The sequence below is a fragment of the Zootoca vivipara genome, chromosome 13, assembly GCF_965207765.1.
Source record: "Zootoca vivipara chromosome 13, rZooViv2.hap1.1, whole genome shotgun sequence".
Lineage (NCBI taxonomy): Eukaryota > Metazoa > Chordata > Lepidosauria > Squamata > Lacertidae > Zootoca > Zootoca vivipara.
The window spans coordinates 26,767,356-26,788,276 of record NC_142596.1 but is presented as its reverse complement, the minus strand read 5'-3'; the positions used below and the strand labels follow the sequence as shown (position 1 = coordinate 26,788,276).

Genomic DNA, 20,921 nt, shown 5'->3' with positions numbered 1-20,921 from the left:
AGGAAAACGGGCCTACAGCCAGGCCGTCCGCCATTCAGAAGGTTATGTTTGCTGATTCAGAGATCAAAGGGTGTTACCAGACAGGTGGCTATTGTGGGATGAGCTGGTATCTATTCCCCTCCTCCCCCACTATAATCCGGATTGTCCCCTTCCTAGGAAAATCTGATAAATTAAAAACAACACCCAGGTTGCCAAGGCCTTTCGGTGAGAACTGACCATCCCGCTGCAATACTATCTGCACCCAACAAGTGGGGAGACAATTCTGCTGCCTGTACTGCTGGGGCGGGAGGAAGAACTGGACTCCTGTCCTAAAGCATTGTTACTAAAACAGCAACAAGAGCTGGCAGCGCTACAAAGTCTTAAGGAACGGATGAGGACGGCGGCAGCAGCAGTTCTTGTGTACTGCATTTATACTTTGTACTGCATTTATATCCCTCCAAGGTGGCGCATGACGTTCTTTCCCCCCATCCTCATTCAATTCTCACAACAACCCTGTGAGGTAGGTTAGGCTGAGAAGAGCCTATGACTGGGCCCAAGGATCCCCCAGTGAGCTTCATGGCCCAGCGGAGGGGATACGAATCCTGGTCTCTCCCGGTTCGTAGTCCGATACGCTTATATCACTATAACACATTGGCTCTCGCATCCGATGGTCTCTCCTTCGCCTAACACGTTGTGCCCCCACTCCAAAGCCTGGATGAGCGGGGCGGGGTGCTTCTCTAGTTGCTATTGCCTCCTCACCCCCCCCCCGCCCCCGGAAGTGTACAGACAAACATACACAACTTCCTAACTCATCATCAGAAGCGCCCCCCCCACCGGGCGCAGTGGCATTTCACGTCGGATTATATCATCAGCCCAAACCGCAACCAAATGATCCCCGGACAGAGAAGGAGAAGCCCCCCCCCTTCCCCGCCTGGGCAGGAGCCGTGGGAAAAAAAGGAAAAGGGAGGGGGCAGACTTGCTGGGAGGGGGGGGCCTGCAGCGAGGAAGGAAGGAAGCGGCCCAGCGTTGGGGGTGGGGGTATATAGGGGTGCAGGGTGGGGGAGGGTCCGCTGCTCCGCTTCGCCTCCCTTTCCCCCGTTCGGACGCCAGGTGGCACCGAGGTTTCCTCCCTCCCTCCCTCCCACCTCCTCCTCTCCCCGGCCCCTCCCGCACTCGATCCGGGAGCCGACCAATCACGCGGCGAGTGGCTACGGCCCCCACGTGGGATCCCCGCTCTGTGATTGGCGCAGAGCTCGCTCAGCCCTTCAATTCATTTCTTCCTTTCTTCTCTGCTCGGTGTTTGCTGCTGCTGCTGCTGCTTCGCCTTTCTCGGTCCTCCCCCTATTTGGAGCGCGACGCGGAGTTCTCGTGTTGCAGCGGCGGCGGCAGCAGCAGGAGCCTCGCCTTCTGTGGGTGGCATTGCAAGGCCGGATTGGAGAAGGGGGGGTGCCGAACGACGTTTGCTCGCGGCTTGTTCGGGGTGGGGGCCACAGCCTTTGAGGATTTGCCTCCTTTGAAGAAGCGATCACCCCTCCCCTCCCCTCCCCCCCGGCTCTCTTCGCCTCCATGACCGCGGCGACCCCGTCTGGATCCGGCTGCGCTTTCTTGCGACGGGGAGGACCGTGGGAAGGAGAACAAGGAACGGAGCCCGCCTGACTCGGCTCCGCGCGCGCGGATCGGATCTCGGTGGAGTTACTGCGGAGGAGAGAAAGACCTCCTCCCCGAAAAAAAACAACAATCCGGGCTTTGTTTTTCTTCTTCGTGTGGTTTTCTTGTCTCCCTGCGAGCGAGGAGAAGGAAATCGTTGCAGCCCCGGCCAGGGAAAGAGCAACCGGGTGGATTTGCAAGGAAGTACCCCCCCCAACACTCCGCGGCATTTGTCTCGTCTCCTGCTCTGCCCGAGGGAGCTTTTCTGGTGGATCTGCTAACAAAAAGAAAAGCCCAGCCGTCCACCGGCTTCGGAGTAGCTGCGGATTGTGCGTGTGAACGCGCGCGCTTGGGTGTACACAAACGGAGGGGCGCCGTTGTTAGAGGGAGGCGTTCGTCTCTTGCCTTCGTCCTCGAGCGGCGGCGGGGAGCCTTTCCGAGCCCGGGGAGGGGGGTAGGATGCCCGGAAGGGGCGGCGGCTCCCCCTCGCCCGCCATCGCCGCTGCCCACCCGGGGGAAGCCCGGCCGTCGTCGTCTCTGCTGCTGCTGAGCTCGGACGACGAGGAGGCGCGTCAGGCTCTCGGCCGTGGCGGCGGAGGCTGCTGAGGCGCCCGCGCTCGCCTCCTTTGTCCAGGCTCCGGAGGGACCGTCGCTCCGATCGCGGGGCCGGCCATGTATCCTCAAGGGAGGCACCCGGTGAGTAGGTGGCTGAGTCGAGGGAGGGAAGGAGGGAGGGAGGCGCCCTGCTCGGCTTTCCGCGGCCTTTGATCCGGATCGCGGCCCTGGGGGCTTGAGCCGCGTGTAAACTGAGCAGCGCCCCTTGGGGCCCGCTTGGGAACTCGCCCTTTTGTGGGGTGAGGTTTGTCGTGGTGCTCTTTTCCCCCCTCCCCCTCTTCACTTTTCCCTCCAGCAAGCCCGCGTGCATATGTGGGGCTGGGGGTGGGGAGGGAATGGGAGCACCGAGCCCTCTGCCAGTGGTGTCACAGAGGACTTACTGCTTTAAAAATGCGGGGGGGGCTTGTTTATATTTTTGGATAATTGTGCAGCACCCCCTTTTAATTGGGTGAGATTACTATGTAACTTGCACTTCTCTCCCAGTCCTGTGGGAGGCATTTTGGGTGCCTACAGTTGGGGGGGTGTTGATGATGGGCTTGGATGGGCTGGCTGCCCCAGAGGACTTACTGATAAACCTGGTGGGGGGCTGTCTTCTTCCCTTTCCAGGCACCCCACCAGCCTGGCCAGCCAGGCTTCAAATTCACCGTTGCCGAATCCTGCGACAGGATTAAGGACGAGTTCCAGTTCCTGCAGGCTCAGTACCACAGGTAACCTTTCTCTGGCTCCTTCCTCCCACCTTGCGAAGGTGAAAGGCTTATTAATCCTGACAGACGCTGAAGGGTTAAAAGAGCAGGCGGTCTGGAGTGCCTTAGAAACCACAGAGCTGGCTGACTTCCAGACTGCTTATTGTTCTCCACTCTCTGTCAACTTGGGGCTCACCCCCCTTTCACTTTCTTTAAGAACATTTGGGGGAGTTTCCATAAAGGAGTTTTGCAGCCCTGTCTGCTAGGAACATCCATTTATTTCCTGCACATTGTCTTTGCTAGTTAGTAGCTGTTTAGCTGAAGAAAACAACCCCCCATTCCTTCAAATGTGTTCCTCTTCCCCATTGCTTGCTAAGCTGTTTTGATTGCAACGAACACCCCAAGTGGTACCATCAAGCACTCTTAAGTTTCCTTACTTGCAGCCCAATCCCATTCTAGGTTTTCTTGGGAGTCAGTCCCATTTATTTTAGGGGGATTTACTCTCAGATAAGAGGCAGTCCCAAGCAGGCTTCCATAGAAAGCCTGCTGGCACACATTCAGAGGCTGTGTGTTTAATACCAAAAGTAAATTGGGCATGCTATTTCAGAGCTGAGAGTTTTAATCTGCACAGCTTCTAGGCATTTTTGGGAGGATTTGCTAAGAAGATCCGAAATTTTCATGGTAATTCCCCCCCTACCTTTCCACCCCAATATCAACTCTCTGGCTTTTAATTTGCTGACATCATTAAGAGGTTCAAGACAGGTCCTTTTTCAGTTTCTGTAATTGAAGCTCCGAGGGTTAGGCAAAAAACCTCAAGCCTATTTCTTCAGATCATTTTTGCAACTCATCTGTCAGAAAAAGGCTGCCTTTTCACTGAGGGTATCTCCGATTTAAAATACTTTTTATCACAATCTCCAGTAAATCAATGAAAAAATGCTGCTCATTGGCAGTGTATATAATTCAGGCTCTGCTGAATTTCCAGTGACACATTGTTTATTTTTTAAAAAAATCTGGTAAGTCTCTTGCCTCACAAGAGCTGTGTTTCACTCACCTGTAGCCTTGTGACCCTGTTTTGAATCTTCTCTGTGAAGGATCAAGTGCCTTGGAGCATATGCAGAGTGCATCCTTTTTCATAGTTTGCATGCCTGCAGAGTTAATGGGGAAGGAAGGGTTTTGGGGTGAAAAGGTGTGACTTTCAGGTACTCTTTCCTTGACTCTGCCCACATCCCACCCTGCCCGTCTTGTTAGCAACTTGAGTTTTTCTGGGATTTCTGAGTTGTGACGGGTGCCCTCTCTTTTTTTTCTTTTCTAGTCTTAAAGTAGAGTACGACAAGCTTGCGAATGAAAAGACAGAGATGCAGCGCCACTATGTGATGGTAAGAGAGACTCTTTGATGGTGACTGTTTGTCTGGGGAAAACCGGACTTCTCTGACCCAAGCTGAGTCACTTGGAGTTGTAACCCAAAACATTGGGTAGAAGGCTTCTTTTGGAACTCACAGGGTCTCGTATGAGGTTCCCGTCCCATCCCGCTCCACAAACCCTTTTCTACCTGTCCAACTTTGTGTGCCCTTGTGCTTTCAGGGAAGCACTTTAACACACCTGGCTAAATGGCTCATGTCAATAGGATTTTCTTAGGCAGTCCTGAGCACTTTCTGCTCTTCTATGGAATATGCCGCTAATATGACAGGTTTTTCCATATCTGAAAAATAATAGCTGTTGGCTCCCTGTGGGCATATGTGAACAACCGCAGTGTTTATAAGCCCTTGGTGGTGTGGTGGGTGCCTGACCTGGGCTTTCGCTTCTTTGCCGCAGGAAACTCCCAGGAAAAAAAAACCCACAACCCCAGGAAGTGCCTTGATTCAGCTCCTTGCAAGTCCCTCCTGGCCCAAGTGTCCCTGTAGCTGTATAAATGCCTAATCGCTGCGGTGTGTGGTCAGTTGTTGCTTTTGCTACAGGGAAGCCTTTCCTAGGAAGTGGTCTTTGCAGTTGCTAATAATCCCTGTGGTTGTGGCAGTTTGGGGAATGCCAGAGGTTAATAGCCCTGGCAGAACCAGGTATTGGGGAATGGCTGTCAGAAACTGATCGGCTGTACGCAGCTCAAAGGCATTTAAAGGGTCCTTTTTTGCAGTAAATGTGATGGATTGGCTCTTGCTGGCTATATGGCAGAATAGTTTAGTTGAGTCTGACTATTCGCCATGTTACTCCTTCCAGCGATGGTTGGGTCTGACCTCATTGGGAGCCTCATTAGGATACTGAACGCCCAATTGAGGTTTTGCCCCCCTTCTGCCTCCCCCCCCCAAAACCCATTGGGTTTGTAATGCAAGGCTGCAGGGGATTAGGATCAAGGGCATCTCCTTTTCTCAGCTGGGTTCTCACTGAGGTGGTCTGGCCTGCACATTTTAAAAGAGCAGCAGACGTTCTCGTATGTAGAGCACCAGGGTAAAGGGGTCTAGATTCAGTTTCTCTTTGACTTGCTGGTTTCCTATTTGGAGGAGGTTGTTTGCTGCACCTTTAAGCCTGTGAGACACACACACACACACACACCGAGGAAAGTGATACAGTCCTGAAACAGGTTGACCACTTCTGGTGTGTCTGCAGCCTCCAAAATCTCCCCCTTTCCTCCTGTGGCTGGCGCACGTCAAATGATAGATTGTGGCCACCCTGTAACAAATGCAGGTGGTTATACTCAGAAATAAGACCCACAATGTCCACTGGAGTTTGCTCCAGGGGAGGTCTGCCATGTGGGCAGCAACTCCCATCACCCCTCTCCACTCACTGGCTGTGCTGTGGACCAACACATCTGAAGATTGGCTGTGCTCTCATCAGTTACACATAGCACAGAGTGCAATTGGTCTTATCTCCTTTGTGTGTATAACATGCAGATATACATGCCACTGGCTTTGCATGCATGCAGCCAGTCCCTGCAGTATTGAAAGGGCTTGAGAGCCACTGTGGTGTAGTGATTAGAGTGTTGGAATAAGACCTGGGAGACTGGGTTCAACTCCTCACTCAGCTCTGAAGCCAGTCATGGGCCTCAGGGTAACCTACCTTGCAGGGTTGTTGTTGTTGAGAGGGAGAACCTTGAGCTCTTTGGAGGAAAAGGGGTATAAATGCAAGGAGCTCAATAAATTGCAAACCTCACGACAACCTGAGAAGGGAGTTGAGTGGCATTATGTCAAACTGTCTGTGTGTGTCATGGTGTGGGTGAGAGAGCATGTCTAAAGCAATGCAGTGAATTCCTGGTGTGTTGCCCCATCCCCACCGCTGTGCAGCACAACCTTTAATTAACAATGAAAAATAGCACGTTCATCAATGTAGGACACTTTGATCCCGGCAGAGCACTTTTGGACGTAGGCCTTCCTGGTCAAAGGTAGCGGGTTTTCTCAATCCCGCTTTTTGAAATCCCTTAATGACAGGTGCTGCTTATCAAATAAGCGCCTTTCTGCATGTGTGGTGTGTTACACCCTTGAGCTGTGATGTTGAGCGCAGCGCAGAAATAGCTCAAGATGTCTCCCCAGAGCCTGTGTGGGTTGTCTTGCATCCAGGAGACAAGGAGCACGCAGTTCACGACTAGAGCTCTCCTAAGCAGCTTTCGGAGAAGAGGCAGGCGTGTCAAAGCATTGTCATCTTGTTAAAGATATGTCAAGCAGGGCGGACACTCTGCAGCTGCAGCAGTTTCTTGGGCTCCTGCAAAGCGATAGCCAACCTTTCTTTTCTCCCCCTCCTTCGCTTTGAGATACTGGCTACCATATTCAGGATGCTTCCAAGCATTTATTGCATGATTAATGAAGATCTCTCTCCCCTCCCCCCCCATTTTCTCTCTTTTTCAGTACTATGAAATGTCTTATGGCTTGAACATTGAAATGCACAAGCAGGTAAGTGTCTTTGCTAACAGCATGTTCAGTCTGTGTCCCTGTTCAGTGGTCTGTTGCCTCTCCCCTCCCTCTCCTCGGCTACTTCAGGAACAAGGCTGGGGGGGGGGGGGATAGAGAGCATTAAGCTGTTGCCAGGGAGATTTGTGCGAAAATCAGGGCACTGCAAATGTTGCCCCTTTGGACTCGATTCAGAATGACTTGTGGAGGTGAAGAGGTGTGCACGGAGGTGGCGTTTATTTGGCGTTTCAAATTCCTTTGTTTTCGTTGGGCTTTGGGGTTGTGGAACTCTGACCCTTTCGCAATTGTGGTTTTGAGCAAATACTTGTGTTTTTGCGGTTGCTGTGTTGCACCAGAGCAGTCTTACTCCATCCACCCCCATCTCTCAGCACCTCCGCATCCTGCCCCTTCTCCAGCAAAGTTGCACTTTCCTCTTTTGCAACACCTGTCTCTGTCACATGATGTGTTGCAATGCATGCATTGGTGACCTCACTGCTGTGGAGATCCCAGGATCACACAGGTAGTTTGTCTGCTGGCCCCTTGGAATGCACCATGGCAATAGGGTGCTGCTCACCTGGGGTCCTGGCATAAGGAGATCTGTGGGGTTGGAGAGCACAGCAAGTCCATCAGTTGACTGCGAGTGACTGGGCTGTGGTCAAAAATTGGAAGCATTGGCCTGTTTAACACAACTGACTTTTATAGCTACTGTAGTTTTGATTTATTTCTTTTTAAAAATTCATTTAAAATATATAAAAACTGTAGCCTGGCTATAGGTGTACCTGGGTGGGTAGAAACCAAACAGAAGAAGAGTTCAATAACCTACCTGCTCCTCTCTCTTTTTGGAAACCTCACTGTGTGTTGCTTAAATTTTATTTAATTCTAGGATAGCCCAGGTTGTGTTTATTTTTTAAAGCAGCAAAGTAATTAGCAGAAACCTGGAGCATTTTGTGTTTAAAGTCACTTTTGTTGTTTTAATGAAGTTTATGCTTAATGAAGTTGTCAAGCACCCAGGTCTTAGCGAAAGTTGTAATTGTCTCACAACATTGTCCAGGGGGTGTTTGGTTGCTGCCCTCAGAAAGATTGGCTTATGGAAGTTGATTTTCTATTGTTGTAAGTTTAATTTGGTATAGGTTTGTCCTTGTTTCATATGTGTACACAGCCCTGTTATGATGTTGTGAAGGGCAGTGTATTAGTATTCCTCTAAATAAATGAGTGTTGATAGAAATGTGCTTTGTATGTGTTCAAGGGCGCACTTTTTTGTTACATAATCTCACCGAATGCCTGCTTCTTTAAAGAAGGGGCAGAGCTAAAAGGGGGTAGATTGTGGTACATACATAGGGATGGATAGAAGGCAGATGAGACTGAGAAAGTGGTCATGGAATCCTAGAATTGGAAGGGACCCTGCGGCTCACCTAGTCTCACCCCCTGCAATGCAAGGTTCTCTAACAGATGATCACCCAACCCCTGTTTTAAAACCTCAAATGACTGAGAGTCCACCTCCTTCTGAGGGAGTCCCACTGTTCCTAATGTTGAGTTGGAATCTCCTTTCTTGTTATTTGAATCCATTGGTTCGGGTCCTACCCTCTGGAACAGCAGAAAACTAGTAATCTGCTCAGTGCTTTTAAGATGACCTTTTCCAATTTGGTGCCATCCAGATGTTTTAGGACAACAATTCTTAGCCCCAGCCAGCATGGAGTTGTTGGCCAAAACAAGTGGAGGGCACTGGGTTGGCAAAGGGTGCTGTAAAAGATCCCCCCTCCCCCCCAAAAACTTGGACCACTAGGAATTTGAAATCCTTTCCCAACCCCCTACAGCTGAGAGCAGGGGTCCCCCCAAACTAAGGCCCGGGGGCCATATGCGGCCCAATCGCCTTCTCAATCCGGTCCGCGGACGGTCCGGGAATCAGCATGTTTTTACATGAGCAGAATGTGTCCATTTATTTAAAATGCATCTCTGGGTTATTTGTGGGGCCTGCCTGATGTTTTTACATGAGTAGAATGTGTCCTTTTATTTAAAATGCATCTCTGGTTTATTTGTGGGGCACAGGAATTCGTTCATATATATATTTTTCAAAATATAGTCTGGCCCCCCACAAGGTCTGAGGGACAGTGGACCGTGGACCGGCCCCCTGCTGAAAAAGTTTGCTGACCCCTGGCTGAGAGTGTCAAAGATCTCCCATCTCTGGCAGATCCCCTTCCCCTTTTCTCTGTATAGTTGACCTGGAAATGCTTTCTGTGACTAAGTTCAGACCCCATAGTCAAATTAGATTGAACTGCCACCATTTCCCAAGAGTGACTGGCTTGCAAAGAGTTAAACTCCTCTTCCAGGTGATAGCATCTAATGACTATTGCAGCCCCACCTGTTTGTCTGCCAAAGAGGCAACTTCTGTCTTACTCTAATGGCTCCCGCCCCCTTCTCTCCCCCCCCCCCAGGGCAGAACAAGCTGAGCTGTTTGGGAATGCGATTTGCTTCCTTGATAAGCTTAAAACCTTAAGGAGCCTAGGGCCTGGGCGCATGATAGCAAAACTTCAAGGAATGAAGTTATTGAGATCAGGCCTGATTAGTTGCGATGCCTTAGAGGGGAAGAGCTTAAAAGCGAACCATAGCTTCCTCGTGCACCACATGGTTAAACAGTCTCAGGAGGCAACTTGGATGGTTTCAAAACAGAATTGGACCAATTCTTGGAGGGAAAGGCTATTTATTGATGGCTACCAGCCATGATGACTACGCTCATAGTTTGAGGCAGACAATGCTTCTGAACACCACTTTCTGCAAACCACAGGAGGGGGAGATTGCTCTTGTGCATGAAACCTGCTTGCTGATTTCCCTCAGCCATCTTATCTTGTTGGCTGCTGTGAGGAGAGGATGCTGGCCTGATCCAGTGGCTCTTCTCATGCTGTGATGGAATCATAGCTAAGGAATCCCTGCCAGATGGCCATCCAAGCTCTGCTTAAAAACCTCCAACAACAGGAGCCCACACCATTCCAGCGGAGTCAATTCCTCTGCTCTTGCCCTCAGAAAATTCTTCCTACGGATTAGCCAGAATCTCCTTTCTTGTCAGTTGAACCCATTGGTTCTGGTCTTACCCTCTGGAGCAGCAGAAAACAAGCTCGCTCCATCTTCCCTCCAGTTATTTGAGAATGGCTATCATATCTCTGCTAAACAAACCCTCCTCTCTGCACATGTCCTAACTTATCAGCATCTTTCGTAAAGCTGTGATGCCCGGAACTGGAGACAGGACTCCAGGTGGGCTTTTTGACCAAGGTGTAAGAGATCTCGCGCTTTTTAGGTTTTTGTACTCTTCTGCTTTTTAAACTGGGCTCCAGCGTGTGCCTCGCTCTCTACAAGTCACTTACAGCCCAAAGAGCAACTAATCAATGCAATAAAGAAATAAGGAGAGTTTAGAAGCTGTTGGGGAAAATACCAAAAAGTCTATTGATACCTCGGTTGGCTGTCCCAGGCAACTGAACCCGGGGTACTGAGAGACACTTTGATATTTTTCCTAACAAAGCTTTCTGGCCCAGTGGAGAGAGACGGTCTCCCCCCCTCCCCTTATTGTGTGGCTGCTCCCCCCCCCCCGCAGAACTCTGCTCTCAAACCTGATTTTAATGCCTGTTTCCATTTGCTGCCTTATATCTTCGCCCCTCTAAGAGAGTCGTAAATTAGCGGCTGTAGATTTCGAGCTTTGAAAAGGCCTGTGGAGGCGAAGAAAGTGCCAGAGAGGGACTCTTCAGACTTGGCAATTTGGCTGGGTGGTTGTTGTTTTTCTTCTTTTGGGGGGGGCATTCACTCTCCGCAAGCAAACCCCTCCCAACCTATGTCTTGCTTTGGGGGACGGCTCCTTTTGATGCCGGGTTCCCTGGCTGGTAATTATGTCAGATTTATATCTCTGCGAGGGGGTGGGCGGGCAGCTTTGTAGTCGATGTGTCTGTGTGATGTTTTTGGTTGGAGATGGCATTTTAAGGATTATTGAACAAAATGAAATGAGCTGCCTTGATTGTGAGGGGAGGGAAAACCAATCCTTTAATCTGCCTCCTTCGCCTTGCCTCTTCCAGCAGGTTGGGAGAGGATTTGCCGGGCTCAGCTGGTAGCAGGGAGTTTGCTTTGCTCTCCTCTCACCTTGCCTTCGCACCCATCCACTCACATTGATGCTGCTTTTGCCAACCTGGGGTCCTCCAGCAGTTTTGGACGGCAACTCCCCAGTCCTCATCCAGAACATCTGGAGGGCAAAGTGGCCAGGGTGAAGAAAGCTGGTCTAATGGGACTTGTTTGGGGCGACTATGGCTTTTGTGGGGTTTGATTTGAAGGCAAATGTCTGCCTGATGACGGCAGAGAGAAGTGTGGGGCTGTCCATTATGTGCTCACCTGGCCTGATCTGGGACCCCATGGAACAACGTTCATAGTTGGGTGAGGTTCCCTGCAATGGGTGTGGTGGGGCAGGGGAAAGACAATTTGGGGTGTCTTGAGAAGTCTAGAGATGGCTGGGAACAAAACCTCACCCAGTCTTCGTTAAAAATGTATTTTCCCCTTGAATGTAAGACATTCTGTATAGTTGCTGAACATGTCAGAACTGTTTAATTCTAAGGTGTGTTAGAATTCGTGTGCCCCTGCTCCTCCATGGGAGGTTCATGAGCACGGCCTTTTTGGTGGTGGCCCTCCCTGTTTGGGGATGACTGTCCCCAGGGAAGCATCCTTGCTGTCAATCTTATTTGTCTTTAGGCAACAGGGAAATACTTTTTTTCTTTTCATCCTTAAGCTTTAGAGATTGCCCTCTTTTTAGTTGGAGCAGGATTTATTTGTTTATTTATTTATTTCATGAATTTTATACACTGTTTGATTGTAAAAAAAACCAAACAAAAAAACAACCCCTTGAAATCTGTGGGATGACTCTTTCAAAAGCAGTTACTTGCTTCAAGTGGCCTCTGGGAACTTTTTTTTAATTCTGCTTCCTCTGTGTTTCCATGGCGCTTTGAAAGGGTTTAGGGTTGTTTGGAAACCACCTGTTGGCTCCTTTTTGCCTGGGGAAAGTCCGTCACCAATCCCCAATTCATATAAGAAACGGAAAGCTTTCAGACATCCCATTCAAGCCCTAGAAGGGACACTGCTATCTCCTTTGTTTCAGCTGCTCCTAGAGTCATGGTGATTCAGGGTGTGTGCTTTAGTCTGTTGGTAATACAAGTACTTGCTCAATCCATCCCCAAAGGATTCCATCTGGCAAGTCATGAATTCTGGGATGATATCCTGGGGGAACAGTCAAGGAATTCTAGGGTAATCTTCCTATATACATAAAAATGTAAGGCTATCATCACACAGCCGACATTGAAGGATTTGTAGTGTTTCATCACAATCCATCCAGTGTGGAACTGTTCAGACACCAGGACGAGGAAGAACTTGATATTTTAGTGTAGCAGCACCTGCGCTTTGGAACTCCCTGCCTATTGATATCGGGCAGGTGCGGTGCTGTACTCTTTTCAGCACCTGCTATGAACAGTTTTGTTCAGCTGAGCCTACCTAGATGTTTAGAAATTGGATGCAAGTCTTACCTGTTTTTAGTCTATTGTTATGCTAACTTTTTGAATGTATTAAATTGTTAATTTCTCTTAATTTGAGCTTTTTAAAAACAACAACCAAGCAGTGTATAAATTTTATCAAATGAGAAAACATTGGCGGGGTTTGTGCAGGCTGCCTTTGAATGGCCTCTGTTTAAGGATTAGTCATTGATTGGCTTTTACTACTTGTGAATCCTGAGTGGGGAGAGAGAAGGGGTCTATCTCATAAAAAAATATATTGAGCAGCTGGATGAGAACAGCTGTTCACACAAGCTGCCTTATGTGTTTGTGTGCGTGTGTACACACACACACACACACACTGAAGAAACCCAGCCAGGAGGTGTTAAATAGAAGGCCTGAATGAAAAGACCCCTGTTGCTGCTCCTCTGGCCTAGATACTCCTGCAAGTAAATCCCAGCCACTAAGAGTGGTGTGTGTGGATGCTGAGCAAGGAGGTTCTGAGCTAACAGACTTCTCAGGTGACCTGCATTAGCTTTATCTGCACACCATCGGGTAGACGCTTGAATGATTCATGCTGCTTTGTGCCCTCTAGACTGGCATGGCAGAGCAAAGCGCAGGGTTCCTTGGTAGATGTTTGTCTTTGAGTATATAAAAAAAGGGAGGAGATTTCTTTTGGGGAAATTGCAGCGGGAGCGGCTGTCTGGAGGCTTTGATGAGCAGTGGATAACTAGGAGTAGTGGATAACTACGGTAGGAGAAGTTGGGAAAACGGGAAGCTGACATAACATTGGTCCATCGAGCTCAGCATTGTCTACACCAGTGTTTCCCAACCTTGTGCCTCCAGCTGTTTTCGGACTACAATTCCCATCATTCTTGACCACTGGTCTTGCTAGCTGGGGATGATGGGAGTTGTAGTCCCAAAACATCTGGAGGCACAAGGTTGGGAAACACTGGCGGTAGCAGTGGAAACTCTTGGGGGTTTCCGGCAGAGAGACTCTCTCAACCCTACCAGGAGATGCTGCTGGGGTTTGAACATGGGATCTTCTGCCTGCAGAGCAGGTGCTGCCACTGAGCCTTTCTCCAAAAGGCCTAAAAATGCATCAAGTACAACTTGTCGCCACTTAGGATACATCCAGACAGATTGAAGGATGCTCTTAAAGCAAAATTTCAAAGCAGGTTTAAGCTGCCTGTGAGTGGTGCTTTGTGTGGTACAAGAACTCCTGCCTCTGGCAAACCAATGAGCATGAGAGTCCTCTCCTCTCTTGCAGTTTCCAGCAACTGTTTTCCGCAGCATTGCTGCTTCCAGCTGCGGGCAGCATAGCCATAATAGCTAGCCGCCATTGATACTCTTTGGTAATCCTTTAAAGCTGTCTAGATGGGTGGCCATCCCTGCTTCCTTGCGGGAGTGAGTTTCATAGTTTTAACTGTGCTGCATTGTAGCAGTTCAAATGGCTGTTCAAGCTTCTTGCTTTAAAATAGGTAAAATAACGCCAAAAGATAGTATCTTCCTAGTTGGGTGAGCAGAGGGAAGCCAGGTAGGTAGCCGTGTTGGTCTGACACAGTAGAAATATATACAAAATTTTTAAAAATTGTCCGGTAGCACCTTAGAGACCCAACTAAGTTTGTCCTTGGTATGAGCTTTCATGTGCATATACACTTCTTCAGATACACTGAAACAGAAGTCACCAGACCTTTTTATTTATAGTGAGAGGGTGGGGAGGGGTATTACTCAGAAGGGTGGTGGGAGACGTGTGGTAAACCTGTTGACGACGACTGCACTTGGTCTTACAGGAAAAAGCCAGGGATGAGATGGCCAATAATAGCTTTATCATGTATAATGAGATAAGAATCCAATGTCTCTATTCAGACCAGGTCTCTCCATGGTTTTAAGTTTGGTAATAAGTTGTAATTCCCCAACTTCTCATTGCAGTGTATTTCTGAAATTCTTTTGTAACATGACAGCTACGTTGAGATCTTGTATAGAATGTCCTGGGAGAGTGAACTGTTCTCCTACTGGTTTCTCTGTCTTGTGATTCCTGATGTCAGATTTATGTCCATTTATCCTTTGGCGTAGGGTTTGACCTGTTTGTCCAAACCAGAGTGCCTTTTCAGCCTGGTGGAACCTGCTGGTGAGACACACAACCCCCCCCCCCCCGGCCCAGCCCAGCCCAGCCCTCTCTGTTTTGAGGTTCCATGAACATTGCATCAGCTCCAGCTAGTGATATCCTCAAGAGATAATTCTAGGAATCTGCCAAGTGCTTAAGACCCCCCCCCCAGTTGCAGGAGCCCCCTCCCATTTAGCTGGCTCCTTTAGTTAATGGCAGGGATGCCTGGATTCACATTACAACCCCCACCCACCCTGCTGCCGCCCCAAATATCTGTTCAATCTCCTGGCTGGGCGTCCTTATTTTTATCTCCTGAATCGGCCTCGTTTGCCTCGTGCGATTGGCAAATCCGTAATAACCGTTTGCGCCCACGCGCGCCCACACTCCTCCCTGAATTTAATTCTCATCAGCGGCGCTCTCCATCCTGGCTAATAACGCTTTGCTGCCGCAAATAGCTTTCAACACGCCATTGAGAGCCTGGTTGAAGAGTGCACTTGAGCGAGTGCTAGACAGCTGGAAGTGCCCCTAATTGTCTCCCCGAGTGAGAACCGCTTGGAGGCTCAAGGACCTTATTTTCATCTGCTTAGAGAGACAATATTCTGCTTTCAACAAATGCTGGAGGCACTTGGGCGGATGGCCTCATCCCCATCCCTTTCCCCTGCCCGCCTCTGCCCTTAAAGACTCCTTGGGAAACTGGAGGGTGGTATGCAGAAGCAGATAGGTGGTTGTGTTGTTGTTTTTTTCCCAAAGGGGAAGGGAGGAATTCAAGCCGTTTATCCTCTTGGCTGGGCAGAAATAGGAACATAAGGAGAGCCTGTTGGATCAGGCCAATGGTCCATCTAGTCCAGCATCCTGTTCTTACTGTGGCCAACCAGATGCCTCTTCTGGGAGAACTGCAAGCAGGATTCGAGCACAAGAACATCCCCTTCTCTGGCTTCCAGCACCTGCTATTCAGAAGCATTGCTTTCTCCAACTCTGAAGGCAGAGCACAGCCATCGTACCTAGTAGCCAATGATAGCCTTTCTCCATGGACTCTCTTAAAGCCACCCCAGTTCCATAGTTTAGCTATGTGCTGGGTGAAGAAGGACTTTCCTTTTATCTGTCCTGAATATTCCAGCATGTCACTTCTTGCTCTCCTTTCCTCTAAAAAGCCCCAAACAGTGCAACCTCTTCTTCATAGTTGCTTCCTCCCCTCGATCGTTTGGGTTTCCCTTTTCACAGCTTGCTGGACTGTGGGCCAGCCAAGTGGGTGCCCTCTGCCTGTCTTGCCCTCCTGCTCCCATCGCCCTTCACGGGCACCACATTTGTCTACCCCCTGATATGGTGGGTGGCAAGTCTGTGTAGATCACACAGGTAGGAGAAGGGGCAACAGGCTTGGGTGGCAGGGATGTTGAGTTGAAGATTCGGACATGGGGTGGAGTTGGTGGGCATCTGGTCAGTTGGCAGCAACTCAGGGAGGCTGGAGAATCCATTTCTTTGGGAGATTTTCAGGGTCGTGTTCCTTCAAGATGGACTTAAGTCAGCAGTCAGCTAGACTTGCTTTTGAGTGATGTGATTGTCCCCCCAAAATGTTCTTCCCTGGTGAGTTTGGCCTCATGTTTGGCAGAAGAGAAAGCGAGTTTGTTCTTCAGTCGAGAAAACTGCTAAATCAGGCATCCCCAAACTGCAGCCCTCCAGATGTTTTGGCCTACAACTCCCATGATCCCTAGCTAACGGGACCAGTGGTCGGGGAAGATGGGAATTGTAGTCCAAAACATCTGGAGGGCCGAAGTTTGGGGATGCCTGTGCTAAATCTTTGAGAGGTTCCTTCTTTAAAAATTGACTTTTCCTGTGGGTGTCATCTCCCAGCACAAAGAGGGTGAGCTTCATGGCCAAGTGGGGATTCAAACCCTGGTCTCCTCAGGTCCTAGTCCCCCGCAACAACCCTGTGAGGTAGGTTAGGCTGAGAGGCAGTGACTGGCCCATGATTACCCACTGAACTACATAATGGCTAAGTGGGGATTCGAACCCTGGTCTCTTGGGTCCTAGTCTAACACTATAACCACCAACACCACACAGGCTTTCAATTGCCTTTCAGTGGGTCATGACCCTTCCTGCTTGGCGCTGACTTTATCTAAATCACGCCCAGTGATTGCTGCCACCACCTTGCCATCTCTTGGGATATGTCACAGACCTGGCCAAAAATTACATTCGCAAGCATTCTGTGCATATGGTAAGAATTCTGGTCCTGGACTTACTGCACTTGATGGAATCTGTTTTTCCTAAGTGGGCTGAAGTTGCCTTTGTTCACCATCACTCACTTGACAGTGTCTCTGCCTGCACCCGCAGCTGCCCGCTCCTCTCACAAGTGTGGCTTTTATCCAGTGTTAATTTGTGGAGCCAACGTGATTGGCGGCTCCTGCACTCAGCAGAATGGACCTGCCTTGGCACAGGCATTGTGATTTTTGCAGAGAGCTGTGGTCAGGCAAAGGAGCTATTTGCATAATGTCCTAGTGGGGAATGAGGGGTTAGGGTTGCTGTGGAAACGGGAGGGTGATGAATTAAGGTTGGTTGGTGGGGAGGGGCGAGGGGGCTGCGATGCTGCGATGAATGGGGTGAATTTATGAGGAAGGTGCATTTTCCAAGACCCCCGCCTCTCTCCTGGCAGGCCTTCATTCAGCCTTAACCAGGGACAAGTGAGTTTTCAATTTTTCATTTGTCAAACTTAACTAAAGTGAACAAATATTTTTAAACGGGCTATTGAATTGGATGTTAAGCAGGAAGGTGTAGCTTTGATATGAGGCCGTGTTTCGGAACGCAGAACTTGGAGGTTTCCACACCCCCATGCCACACACACAAACCTAACAAAAGTTTGCTTCTGAAATCCTTGCCAACGGCAGAAATATTTACAACTCAGGCTTTGTGACAAAAGGGCCATCTGCGTCCTGTCTGGGACCCCAGAGTACCTCAGTGTTTAGTTTTTAGGCTGCCTCTAATGATAACTCTTAATTTTGTGAGTTTTTGTGGCCTGCTTGTTGATTTTAAACGGGCTTCCGTATCCTTGTGGGCTGCCTTGAGGGACTTGAAGGGAGGAGCAGAATGAAGGGAATGCATTTGGTAGCAAGATTTAGCAGGAGGAATTTCCAGCCAGAGTAGCGGCCAAGGTGTGGTTGCTGCGTTCAGGGTCCCTTCCAATTCTACAATTCTGTGACTCTAAGGCTGCTGAGAGGATGTAGCAAGTCTTGCCTTAATCCTCCTAGAATTTTCTTCACCCCTGATTGGCTGGATGTCCTCTAACCTGTGGAATCCACCACCACACACACACACACACACACAAAAAAAAACCACCTGTATTTAAGGCTGCCTTTGCCAACTGGTGCCCCCCAGACATTTTGGACTTCAGCTCTCAGCAGTCCTAGTGCTGTTGTTCATAAGAATGTAAGAACCTGCTGGATCAGACCATCTAGTCCAGCATCCTGTTCTCACAGTGGCCAGCAAGATGCCCCAAATGGAAGTCCCAAAACAAGACCTTGAGTGCAAGAGCAATTCTCCCCACTTGAGATTCCCAGAATCCTCCAAGCGTGGAGGGAGAAAATAGCTATCATGGCTAAGAGGCATTGATAGCGCGGGTAGCGCTGTGGTCTAAACCACTGAGCCTCTTGGGCTTGCCCATTGAAAAGGTCAACGGGGTGAGTTCCCATTGCTCTGTCCCAGCTCCTGCCAACCTAGCAGTTCGAAAGCACGCCAGTGCAAGTAGATAAATAAGTACCACTGCGGTGGGAAGGTAAACAGTGTTTCCATGCGCTCTGGCACTCATCACAGTCCTCCATGTGCCAGAAGTGGTTTAGTCATGCTGGCCACACGACCTGGAAAGCTGTCTGTGGACAAAGGCTGGCTCCCTCGGCCTGAAAGCGAGATGAGCGCTGCAACCCCAGAGTCGCCTTTGACTGGACTTAACCGTCCAGGGGTCCTTTAACTTTTACCTTTTAGTCGAAAACATCTAGAAGGCACCAGGTTGGCAGAGGCTGTCTTCAGAGGCCACGGGACTCTGGTGTCTTGCTGGCGGTGGTTTCTGGAGTGAGCAGCCCCTGTTTCTTTTGCCCGTGAGCCTCTCTGTAGGGTGAGGGGTGTGTGCATGGGGGTTTGTACCACTGGGGCAAAAGCTTCTCTTTCTGGGCAAACCAGGATGCTGTTCCTTTTGATTGCCTGTTCTTGGAGTGGGGAAGGGTTGCTTCTGATATCCGTTCCAGGATGCTCTTTTAAAAGCAATATGGTCGTAGCTCTTTAAATTTCAGCCCCCCTCCAAGACAAAGAAATAAAGAGTAGGAAAGCTTTTGAAAAGGGGTTTCCGGAGATTGCAGATAGATGCAGAGCTGCTTCCTAGCTGAACTTTTTAATTGGGGGCAGGAGGAGATGGCAGATCAAATTTCGGTGGAATGCTTCTGTATATCTGCTGCTCAGTCCATTGTTGGTTAACCCTTTGCTGCCATGACAGTGGAAGAGAGAGGATTATTCTCCTGCCAACAGGCCTACTAATCTCCCTTACCCCCTATATTCTCTCTCGACCTCCTCAGTCTGCAGAACTGGCGTTGTTACGGGTGTTGCATAACACACATTCCGCATTTGGAAGTGTAGGCAGCACCGTACACTTTGGAACTCACTGCCTCTTGACATCAGGCAGGGGTACTCTTTTCAGCACCTGCTAAAAACATTCTTGTTTTATGCAGAATGCTGATGTGGTTTTAGTTAATTGCTGGTTTGTAAATTTGGGTGGGTGGGTGTTTTATTCTTAGTAACAAAATTGTTGTTTTATTCTAATTTGTAAACCACTTAGAGGTTTTCTACAATCAAGTGGTATATAAATATTATGGAGGAGGGGGGGGGAAATAGTGCCCACTCCTTTGATCCTGGGAGCAGCAATTATTAACTAACTAGTGTTAAAACATTGCATATAAATGTTTCCTGCAGCTGATGTTCTGTGAAGGGGGAAGAATACCGGTAGTAGAATGCAGGAATAAGAGGTTTCCTCTACAGTTTTCAAAGTCCATTAGAGGAGAAATAGTTTCTGCTACATGCATCATGCTCGCTGTAGCTTTTCCTGTCCAAAGGAGAAGAGATATTGTTTGGATAGCCTTCACTGGAAAATCAGCAGCTTGTAAGAACAGAGGACCTTTTTGGCTTTCAAGAGATGTGTCTTGAGTTGTTAAATCATTTTTAAAAATTAAATGCTTTATTGAAAACAAGCTGCTCTGACTTATGAAAAGGAATTTTGGATCATTTGATCCCATTCCAATGTGTGCTTTTCACCAGCCTCCATTGTTAGCCTTGTTTGTGGATTCCTTGGCCAGTGATCAGATTTTGTTTGCCTTGGAACCCAGAACTGTTTTAACAGCTGCCCTGGTCCAGGAGTGCCTGTCTGTTATTAACCCTTCCTTATACGGAGGCTTCCTCTGTGTTAGGATAACCTGGGTTCTACATCCTGGATGAAATGGACACGCTTTTACAGTGCTCCCCTCCCCCCCCCGAAAAATAGATGTTGGTACGCACCATGAAGTGGTTACAGAAAGTGCCACTTTTTCACAACAAAAAAGGTGCTGGTACTATGTATCCTCAAATACCCCCTGAAATAAAGAAGTGTTCTTGTATATTTTGCACATATTTGCCGTTGATAGCAGTGAAGGATGTCCAAGTCCTGAAGTTTCGCCAGATGCTCTCTGTGTACTTCAAAGCTCATCTATGGGTTCATGAGGATTAGAAACTTGATGTGTGCTTGTGCCCTGTTCCCCCTGCCCCACCCAACTACAGTACAGTGGTACCTCGGGTTAAGAACCTAATTCGTTCTGGAGGTCCATTCTTAACCTGAAACTGTTCTTAACCTGAGGTACCACTTTAGCTAATGGGGGCTCCTGCTGCCGCCACGCTGCCGGAGCACGATTTCTGTTCTCATCCTGAAGCAAAGTTCTTAACCTGAGGTACTATGGTATTTCTGGGTTAGCGGAGTCTGTAACCTGAAGCGTCTGTAGCCTGAGGTACCACTGTATTGCAGGATACTGCAATAGGCCTGGAACATAGACCTGGAACATAAAGCACTATGATACCAATTTTGGCGTCCCCAAAAGAATCATGGGAACTGTAGTTAAGGGTCCTGATAGGTGTTAGGAGAGTGGTCTAACAATCAATCCCTCTTCACAGGGAACTCTGGGAACTGTAGCTCTGGAAGGGGAATAGGGGGCACCCTTAAAAAAACTACAGCTCCCAGCATTCTCTAGGGGAAGCCTTGACTGTTTAAAATAGTATCATAGTGCTTTAAATGTATGGTTTAAATGTGGTCATAGTGATGCTGTTACAAACATGCATATGGAATCTGTAGTTGCTGCATGGCAGCTGAGCCAAAGACTTTTTCATTTGGCCTTGGGTTACTGGAAACTTGACTAATTATAGGATAATTTAAATGTCGAGTTGGAAGTGACCCCAGGGGTTATCTAGTCCAACCCCCTGCAGTGCAGGAATCTCAGCTAAAGATGTGGGCATG

The 20,921-nt window shown here is 48.9% G+C and overlaps 1 protein-coding gene across 7 annotated transcripts in view; it reads left to right on the top strand.

Annotated features, from left to right (window-relative positions):
* The first annotated feature begins 1,260 nt into the window (after positions 1-1,260).
* Positions 1,261-20,921, top strand: part of TLE3 (TLE family member 3, transcriptional corepressor) — a 51,831-nt gene continuing 32,170 nt past the window's right edge. For 4 of the 7 annotated variants that reach the window (XM_035130885.3, XM_035130883.3, XM_035130884.3 and 1 more), the window contains exons 1-4: positions 1,282-2,322; positions 2,848-2,948; positions 4,237-4,300; positions 6,755-6,799. In XM_035130885.3, the coding sequence (XP_034986776.1) occupies positions 2,299-2,322; positions 2,848-2,948; positions 4,237-4,300; positions 6,755-6,799 (234 nt within the window). In that variant the 5' untranslated portion in view covers positions 1,282-2,298. Of the gene's footprint in view, positions 2,323-2,847; positions 2,949-4,236; positions 4,301-6,754; positions 6,800-20,921 lie in introns of all 7 variants that reach the window. The other 3 variants (XM_035130880.3, XM_035130881.3, XM_035130879.3) reach the window with 1 other exon arrangement.